The sequence below is a fragment of the Python bivittatus genome, unplaced genomic scaffold, assembly GCF_059951505.1.
Source record: "Python bivittatus isolate LINGU-HERP-01145 unplaced genomic scaffold, Pbiv_v1 ctg000840_np1212, whole genome shotgun sequence".
NCBI classification, from domain to species: domain Eukaryota; kingdom Metazoa; phylum Chordata; class Lepidosauria; order Squamata; family Pythonidae; genus Python; species Python bivittatus.
The window spans coordinates 48685924-48696602 of NW_028277113.1; the positions used below are offsets into that span (position 1 = coordinate 48685924).

A 10679-nucleotide genomic window follows, 5' to 3' on the forward strand; every position below is an offset into this window, starting at 1 on the left:
TCCATACAAGTGGTGGTTAGCAATAAATGTGCTGAGAATCTCCTGGAGTGTTAATTCTGTGAACCTTTCATCATACAACCGTTCTGCACATATATGTAAACATATCTTACCATTAGTTTCTAAATATATTCTAAAAGAAGTAATATTGGGGAAATTGTAGAATTCCTGGAACAGACCAAAACTTGGAAGTAGAACACACACACATTTCAGTATTGTTCCAGTATTGTTAAAATAAATGAAGCGCTTCTTACTGATTAAGAGCCCTTAATATAGTAAGCAATATAACAGTACTTACATCAGTGCAAAACTATTTTCTTACAAAAATTTACTTAAATGAATTATGCATGCTTTAAGGATAATAATGTTACTGTGGTTTGCAATCTGTATTTTGGTTCTGACTCAATAGATGTAGTCAGTGGGGAAAAAAAATTATGCTTAAATATTTGAACATTTTTTCATGTCACAGGAGCTATTATAATTGTTCTTTGTGTTGGCAGATTGTACAAACTGTGTCAGCCGCCACCACCTGTTGGAGAAGAATAAAGATTCTTATCTAAGGATTAATCAATGTACCAATTTCCACAAAAAGAAGGAAAACATGAACATAACAGTCTTTGCAATATGGATATAGAGCCCTTTCTTTTTAAATGTGACTATGTAAAGAGTAATGACTTCTGTTGGAGAAAAAAATAATATCTGGATTTAATGTGCATGTTCTGTGAGTGTATTCCTTGGGCTGTTTTTAAGTGCTTGATTCAGCAATGCCAATTGCTCAATTAAGTATGGGTAGCAACATGAAAACAAAAGAGGACAGATTGGAAAAAACCACTACATCATACCATTTCAAAAAAGCAATTATTTCCATCCACAGGATGATTTATTAAATTAGTGCTCAGATGAAGAGATACTGTATATTGAAATGCATTCCTAATACATGTATCACAGTTATAGGAACTCTGTTACATGCTTTGACAACAGTAAATTTTAATGTAAGAAACTCAGTTTGTTTCACATGCAGGTTAGGGACTGAAACAACAGATAAAACTGATTAATCAAAATTATGTTCAGTGGCCTACTTCATAAGATTTTTAAAGTAACATTTTAATAGCTATATTCCAATTCCTCCCCCCCTTCGCAACACTCAAGATTTGATTTGCATGGCCATATACAGTTTGCCTTAGCCTTGAATCCACTATGATTAAAAAGGAAAGCCTTAAACATATTCTGTAACTACAGTGTGTTGTAGGCTACCTTGTCTTAACAACGATATAGCTTATCCAGTTCTACAGTTTAATGGCCATTAGTCCTCTAGAACATTAGGTAAGGTAGAGGATTGATCACAAAATAAAACAGGGTTTTGTTTTGAAAACCAAGGAAGTAGGGGAAGATTTAGCATTCCCCACTCCACACGGAGGGCCTTGAACTCTGATCAGGACACAGCTGAGATTTTTTTTTCTCGACAATTTTTACATAAATTAAAAACCAGACAAAAAAGGGGGAGATCTAACAAAACTTGTTTGTTTCTGTTGACTAGGATCCATTTACTTACATGAATTTTACACTTGATTAACATTAAGCCACACTTAATGTGCCGTGATAATTGTCTAGATGTATTACAGTATGTTTCAAGTTATAGACATCATAACAATGATGCAAAAAAAATCTGTAACCTGTACAGTAAGCTATATAAATAAGAGAACTTGCTGGCAGGAAGGATGCTAGACTGAAAATTGCAATTGTACATACATTCCCCAAATAAAGTTCCCATGAATTCAGTGAGTCCCAAATAATAGATAAAGGATTACAAATGAAACAGGCCTCTGTCTGATCCAGCAGAATTCTTGTGTGCTTATTAGGTTATATTCATTAGGAATAGAAATAACATGTATTCTGGTATTTACTTCAGTGAAGTGGTCAGACATAATATCAGTTTTTAATTAGGAAAAAAAAACTTGTGGAACTGTAAACTTTCTGTTATAATACAGAGAATTTTTGCACCACAGAAGGACAGTATATCTCTATATTGTTAGATCATGGTGTTCCTGAGATTTTCTATAATGAAAGTCTGTTACTCAAAAAAAAAAAAAAAAAACCTCTCCCGAGAATTTGAAAGCAAGAATTAATTTCTTCCCAATCCTGCTTTTTCTTCAATGACAAGAAGGCAATGACAAAGTTTTAATAAATATGTACATTTTGGATGAAAGGAAATTACCACAAAGTGCAAATGCTGGTCTTACAACAATATAATCAAGAGATCAGTCACAATATTCCATGTGTTCACCCTAAGGAAGCTGTGCAGTATTTTCTATTCAAAACTGAATACATTACATAAAACAGTTTGCTTTACCATGGCTATTAGTTTATATTACCTTCATTACCAGCACAATAGCAACAGTAAATTATATATAAATGCATGCCAGATTAAAGATACTAAGTTACAGTAAAAAGCTTGAATGCAAATGTGTTGAATGGCAATGGGAATTCATACTCATATATGCACTATAAAATCAAATACAATGATGTCTGATCCAAGAATAATCTGTCTGGAAGGGTTTGAATGCTACCTTGTAGAGCAAAAACCAAATTCTTTTACTTTTCAATATCCAGAGGCATGATTCACTTACTGAATTTTAAGTATCCCTTGCATATGTTCCTTTAAAAATCTGAACTTCATTGATATTTAAATGTGTCCAGATTATACACTTGCAGCATTTAAATTCCAAAACAGAGTTTCTCAAACCCCTGTGACTTAGAAGGGAATTGTAAGGGGTTTTTTTTTTTTTTAGTTGATCAGGCTTGTACAGGCAAAGCTGGAACAGTGTCAAACCTTGTTTCCGCTTTGATTGGGCAAGCCAGCAGAAGGGGTCTGGCATCTGTCAAAACCATTCATCAATGCAGCAGCAGCAGCACTGTGATTGGCAGATTTTTTCCTGATGTCTGGTTACTTCTAGTTCAGGAAGTAGTACTGCATTTGTAGTCTTTGGAGTGTCTTTAGAAATGTACTGTTATTTTAAATTTCTGCTCTTTCAAATTGGAAATGTTTTGGTTTAATGGTAAAAGAAAAGCTAAGTACGATCTATTGGTGGCACAGGCAGTCCCTGGGTTAAGAACCAGTTCTGTTCCTAAGTCTGTCTTTAACTCAAATTGTATGTAAGTTGGAACTCATACTTAGGGATGGGCTCCTGTTACTAAAAATGTTGGATGGCATCCTTCCTCGAGCCAAAGAATTGCTGAAGCTGCACAATGTTTCATGAATCACTGAAAACAGGCTGTATATGAAAAAAGTGTGGCTTTTTAGTAGTAGGCAGCCCGTTCATAAGTATGAGTTGTCCACAAGTCAGACGTTCTTAATCTGTGGAGTGCCTGTGCTGATAAAGTAAGCCTCAGTCAAGAAAGCATGATGAACTTTACATATCTTTAATTGGTATATTTGGTTCTTATTCAACCCTAATCCTAATGAAAATTATTAGTTTTATTTGGGCAGGGTGGGTTGCACAATTCATTTATTCTTTTGGAAGATGCAGTATCAGAATTTGAGGACTCCTGTTCTAAAACGTTAATGCAATTTCAACATGGCCATTGGAAAAATCTCATCCCTCCGATGTGACAGGAAGAACCATTTTCAGGTTAGAAATAGTTTAATACAGCTGAAATCCTGCCTTTTGGATATAATGAGATGCAACTACACTTCATTAGAACAATTATTATATTTCAACAGTGCCTATAAAATATTTCTACTTTTAAACCACATACTGCTGGCTATGGCCATATTGTTACTATTTATATTGTACTGTATTTGCACAACTCATACACATTTCTTCATCTGAAAATATCACAGCAGCATTATTTAATCTGTAGCATGTATATAGTGTAAGAAATCAAGTAATACTTATGCCTTTTTTGTTTTAGCAATGTTAGATTATGCAGAAGAATATATTTTTTTAATTACTCAAACAGAAGTCTAGAGCACTACTGTGTTTTCGCAAAAGAAAAATAGTACATGAAAACATTTATAAAGTATATCAATAGTTTCTCCTGTGTCTTCCATATGGTATTATAAATTTCAACTTTTGTTTAAATAACAATGATAAATAAAAATAAAGCCTCTTTACAGGTGGTTTTTGTTTTGGATTTGTGTTGGGATGGGTTTAGAGTGGGTTTGCAAATGGTATTGGAAGGCTATGGGATTGTGGGTCCCTCAGGCTTTCCCCGGGCCAATCAAACATAGGAGCAGGAAAAAGAGAAGAACCATATTTTTATCGCTCCAACATAGATTGTGTCTCTTGTCAGGCCCTTGAGAAGGAAGGGCACCTGGTGATTGTCTCCTACTCATTGGAGATGGTAAGAGCCCTGTGGAGAGTCACCAGCAGTTGTGGAGTCAGGCCACTGTTCTCGGTGTGCCAACCAGCTGTTTAGCGGTTGGCAATGCAACGATGAAGATGGAGCTGGCAATGCTGGAGGAAGTTGGCATGTTTTTGCAAGTGGAGGTGGTCACAGAAGATTGAGGTGGCTACAGAAGATCAGAGAATGGCAGTTCTCTTTTGCAGGAGACAGCGTTCCTAGACTGACAGCAGTGGGAGCAGGAGCAGGCCAGCAGTGAGGTTGTTGAGGTGGCCTGGGCCATGTAAATGCTGCATTAGGCCAGTAACCAACTTGTCTCTGACATGCAGCACCTGGGCCTGGAAAGGACAGAGCAGCAGCTATGGGCATTTGATGCTGCTGACCCACCATTATGGACTTTCTATCTTTTCCTGGTGGACTGTAGCTTATGAATGTGGACTTTTCACTGAAGAGTTGGGTTTGGACTATGGCAGGAACTTTTTTCCCACCTGGGTGCCACTTGCGCTCTCTTTGAGAGACAGATAACAGATTGGAATGGAGATGAATAACTGAAACCAGACGGCTGTCCTTTCTGAGTATGAGTGGTATGGTGTGAAAGGATGTGGATACGATAAAAATGTTCATTGTACATGTTATTATTTAAAAGGAACTTCTGTTACTAGTGTGAAAAGTAACACGGAGGTCATTCCAATATTTTGTCTATCAAAAAAGCATTTTGGTGTAAGGGTCATACTGTACTTGCAATATTGCTTTTATCTTTCTGTGGTGTTACAAACCAAACATATATAATTTGTAGAGTTGTTTCATTGGGCTCTCTTTATCTCACAATCCATTGGCAAAAAGCCCAGTGATCACTGAGCACATTCCAATAAACGTATTTGTTGCATTTATCTCCAATTGCTTTGGTTTCTTATTAAAGGGAACATTTTTCTCCCAACACACTACATTAAAACACAGCAATATAATTATATAGTAACTGATTTACATATGTGAAAGTGTAAATGAAATCCCAAGTCACAGCTGATCTAGTTAGATCTCTATTTTTTATTACTTGACTGAAATACAATAAAAATGAGTGTTTTAATATCAGTGAATCTGTGCAGACACAGTCTAAATGCTTTGCAGTTCAAAACAATATTATTTCCTAGTGTAGATGGATTTTTGTCACTAAAATTATCTGCAGTAAATATATTTACTACACACAATATCAAGAAAAAGTAAGCTGTGCAGTTTTGTTAATTTGGCATCTACATTTTTTCTGATGCCTTTGAAATGTATAGAACAAATCTCTGCTATCCTCTGCACTAACTCTACCACACTGGGATTTGATGTCAAAATAATTCTAATTCCCTTTAATCATATAATAAGTAAAGGGTATAATGGTAAACATACATCTGAGAACTTATAATGTAAACATACATCTGAGAACAATTTAAAAATTCAATTTTTAAATTGAATTTTAAAAACATTATAGATACATTTTCTTAAAAGTAATTACAGGTAGTCCTCATTTAGCGACCATTTGAAGTTATGACAGTGATAAAAATGAAATGACTGGGCCTGACATTTACAACCTTCTCAGGTCTGTAAAGCAAAGGAAAGCTGAAGTAAGATCATAAGCATAGTCGTGGTTTCACTTAGCAACTGCTTCACATAACACCTAATTGTGGTCACTAAACAAGGATTACATGTACAGTAACAGCTATATCTTCTATAATCTTCTTGCCGAGGTAGTTGTTAAAATCTTAGGGTCAATGTTTAGAATAGAACAGAATAGAATAGAAATCTTTATTGTCATTGTACTACTTGTACAACGAAATTAAATGCCACCCCAGTGCAGCTTTAAAAATATAAAAACCATAGAACACATAAAACACATAAAACACAACCTTCGCATTCCATATTGCACAACCCCTGGTGCTGCATTAATACTGCACTATATGATAGAATTCAGTATAGTTACAGCTCTAGGATAGAAGCTATTCTTCAGCCTATTTGTCCTTGTTTTCATTATCCTGTACCGTCTGCCAGATGGTAATAGTTCAAAAAAAGAATGTCCCAGGTGGGATGGGTCCTTAAGAATGTTTTGAGCTTTCTTAAGGCAGCCGGAACTATAAAGTTCTTCCAAAGAGGGGAGAGGGCAACCAATGATCTTTAGCAAAGATATGGAATGATAGCTTGTACAATGCATAAGATACAAGCTTTCAAAACTTACAGAAGTTTTATAATATGAAGTTGGCAATACCTTTTTTCCATAAGATTCCTAATTCTGTATATCTTCAACAATATAGAAGTTACTGTCTCCTCAGTTTTGTACCACTCTAGTTATTTGCTTCTAGGGCCTTTCCAGATTTTCAAGCATTCATAGGAGAGGGTCAAACTTGGCGAGATGCTAACAACATTGAAACATGAATCCCTGTGGTTGTAAAGTACAACAACACTGGATTTTTTTTTTTTTTTTGGTAGAACAGAACACATTTTGAAAGTTGTAATCCCATTGCTTGACGTATTGTTATTAAATTCACTAAACTATGTATTCCCTTCAAAATACATAGAAATACCATTGCATTTATTAATGGCTGTCAGGGTTTTATGTACCTTTTATTGGAAAAGATCTCTGATTCTCTTTTCAGAAAAATGGCTAAATTGTGGGAGTATGGCTTGATATCTAGAATAACTTTGTATTTAAAAAGTAAATCTGATATAGAATTTAATTCTAATTGGAAAATAGATCTAGATGGCCCCCACTCTGCTATTGTTTAGAAGAGCTGTGAAGACCTAACTCATCATCCAGGTCTTTGGCAAGGAAAAGTGAAACGCCTCACTTTATAGCACTTGCCATCTTTTATGCTTTATTGATTTGATTGTGATTTCATGTGTTTGTTTGTTATTTGCTGCCCAGAGTCAATGCAAGTTGGGCAGCATACAAGTTTAATAAATTATTATTATGGTTGGTTGCACAGTCAGCCAGATGTTTAGAATGGATTTGGCATTTTTGTCCACCTGTCGCATCCTTCTCAAGAACTTGGGATAGGCAGATGTTGTTTAATAATATTAAAGGTCGCAGGATGTTAGCTGTTATTTATGGAAAATAAATAAAATTGAAGCCCTGCACTTAGGAGCATTCATCAATATTGTATACAATTACATGGGGGGGGGGCTTCAGTTGTGATATTGTGACTGCCATTTTGCCTTTGACTCCCCTCTTACTCACTGTGGCTGTCCCTGCATATATTTCTGCTACCATCTCCCCAGGCATATAGGATTTCTTGTTAAAATCCCTATACCCTAGTGAATGGAATAATGATCAACAGTGCTTAAACTTTTAACCACTGAGCTTAAACATTGTTAGATCATAACCCTATCGACAGAACTTTATTTTTTAAAAAATATTTTATTAGAATTTTTCAATGCAATAAAATTGAATAAGAAATAAGAATATAGAAAATAAGAAAATAGAAATGAAAAAAGAATAAAATATAGAATATTACTTACACTCTTTTTTCTATCAAGTCATTGCCATCTTATTCTTTCCCTTCCTCTTGGACCCTTTTAATCCCAAATCCATAAATCATCAGTCTTTTCTTCTTTCAACAAAAAGTCCATATGCCTTCCAGTCTTTTTAAAAAGTCTTTATCATTTTTTCCCTGACCAAACTGGCTTTGCCATTTCCGCAAGCTCCATCAATTTTATAACCCAATCTTCTATTGTGAGTATTTCATTATTCTTCCATCTTTGGGTGTACAATTAGAGTTAGGGTTATCATATATAATATTAGTTTTTCATATTTCTTTTCTAGTTCATCATCCATAAAACCCAATAGAAATAATTCCAGTTTGATTGTAATATTAATCCGCAATTTCTTTTGGATCACTGTACGAATTTGCACCTAAACTTTTTTTGCTTTTTCACAAGTCCACCATGCATAATAAAAAGTTCCCTCTTCCTTTTCACACTTCCAACACTGATTTGATATTCCTTTATACGTTTTTGACAATTTAACTGGTATATGCCATCGATACATCATTTATAAAAGTTCTCAAATTATGACATAATGTAAATTTAACACCAGTTTCCCACATTTTCTCCCTTATATTCATATTTATATTATAACCAAAATTTGCATAACTCTACTTCAAATTCAGCTTTCCTCTTCTCGAGTCTAATTGTCCTATTGTCCTTGTTAAACCTCTCTTTCATCTGATTGTAAGAAAACCATTGAAAAGAATGTCCCTCTGTTGCTAATTGTTCTCTTGTCTTCATCTTAATTTCTCCCTTATCTTGTAATAATAGATCATCAGATGTTAACCATCTTTCTTTTATCTGCTATTTCTCTTCTATAAAAAGCTTCTTGTGTGGGTATCAATAATGATATCTTTGGACACAGTCTGGGTTATATTTATTCCATATTCTTGATAATGTATTTTTCAGGTAATGATTCTTAAAATCTACATTCACTTTCATTTGTCATACCATAAGAAACCATGCTACCCAAACCTCTGATTGTGATCTTCCAAATCCAAGATTCTGTTATTTTTTAACAATATTCACTCCTTCATCCATACTAAACAACATGTAGCAAAGTATAATTTAAGATTTAATTCTCCTCCCTCCCTCCCCCCCCTTTTGCATCTTGTAAAATCTTATATTTTAGTGTTGTTGTTTTTTTCCCCTGCCATATACACTTTGATAATTTTTTTGCCATTATTTAAAAGGTACATCATTTTTCAATATTGGTATTGTCTGAAATAGAAACATCATTCTAGTATGTTGATTTTTATCACTGATATTCTACCAAGCAGTGATAGTTTTAACTTTTCGCCTTTTAACAAATATTTCTTAATTTCATTCCACAATTTATTTTTATTGATGTACAGAGTTAACTATCAGTTCTGTATAAGTTAATGATGAAGAAATCTACTAGAATTGTCAGAACCTTTGTTACATATGGAAATTCTATACATGAAGTACTTCTACTTTATTCAGCAATGACATTGGCAATTCTGCCTGAAATGCATTAGCTATTATCCAGAGAGCCTATTTTTGCAAAAGGTGTATATACACCATGGGACGTTATATTCTCTCGCATTACATGTCTTATTTTGCATTTCTAAACCACTCAAGCAGCATGTTGTAACACTGTGTGGAAGGAAAAATTGTAGATATTACTTCTCTTGATTGTAGCTGTTACGTCAAGAGTCTTTGAAATCAACTGAAACTTGATTACAGCGAGGAGAGTTACAAAGCAATGGATTACAAATGATGTAAGCAGATGCATTTATTTATGATTTTATTTTTGTACTGTTTTGAGCTTTAATGAAATTCCTCAATGCGGTACATAAAGAATAACGCCAAATAAAATTCCATAATGTACCAGTTAGAAAATTCTCTCAGGTATAATCATAGAAAATACTGTTTCACATACATACTGCATGAATCACTCTGTGTGAAGATACAGAATTTTTGGCAATGGTATTGACTGATTAGGAAACCAACATGTGTGTATGCGTATGTGTATAAACATCATCTATACACAAGAAAAAAATATCAGATGGCTTTGCAGACTTACAAAAATAGCTTGCCCAACATCTAAACCTTTTGAGGACTGACTGTCACTGCAATCTTGCTCCTTCACCCTTCTGAAACATCTTGCAGGGAAGGAGAAGACCTTATAAGGGGGTCAGTGGCAGAAAAGTGAAATTGTGAATATGTTTATTAAAAGAGTACATGGTACTCTTCTTCTTCATTTTTGACTCACCAGAATATTGATACTTTTCATCTATATGAAAAGGCTTCAGTGATGTGGCCTTTGGAATAATAAATTAGTTATCACGTGGCACTTGTGATGATTTGAGCTTGAGATGTCTGCTTTAAATGGACCTGAAAAAATTGCTTGAGGACATGCAATCCAATGAATCGAAGTTTGCATTAAACCCATATTGTTTCTCTTCAACAGAGAGTGACAAGAATAAAAGTTGGCATAGAACAGTTAATGGATAATAATTCAGAGATATTATGCACTGTCAGAAATTACACTAAGAGAGAGAAAAAATGCACTTGCCCCTAAAATGAGCAATTAAAATCCTGAAATATATGTTTGTTTATAATATCCCAATCTACCATGGAGAATGCAGAATTTGTTCAAAGTCACTGGAATGTATAAAACTAACAGGAAATATTAAGAAGAATGTACACTGCTATGTTTAGATACATTTAATTTTGTAATACTGTTGGGAATTATTATGTCCCTCATACAGTTTTGTTGTAATCTAATACACTGGCACATAGAAATATATTTCTACATTTCATTTCACTAGAACAGAGGAAGTTAATTTTAA

At 34.3% G+C, this 10679-nt stretch overlaps 1 protein-coding gene across 1 annotated transcript in view; it reads left to right on the forward strand.

Moving 5' to 3' along the window:
* The window catches only part of PREX2 (phosphatidylinositol-3,4,5-trisphosphate dependent Rac exchange factor 2), a 125012-nt gene extending 119796 nt beyond the window's left edge, over positions 1-5216 (forward strand). Inside the window, exon 40 of the mRNA XM_007423167.4 lies at positions 498-5216. Within this exon, the coding sequence (XP_007423229.1) occupies positions 498-543 (46 nt within the window). The 3' untranslated portion in view covers positions 544-5216. The remainder of the gene's footprint in view (positions 1-497) is intronic.
* The last annotated feature ends 5463 nt before the right edge of the window (positions 5217-10679 follow it).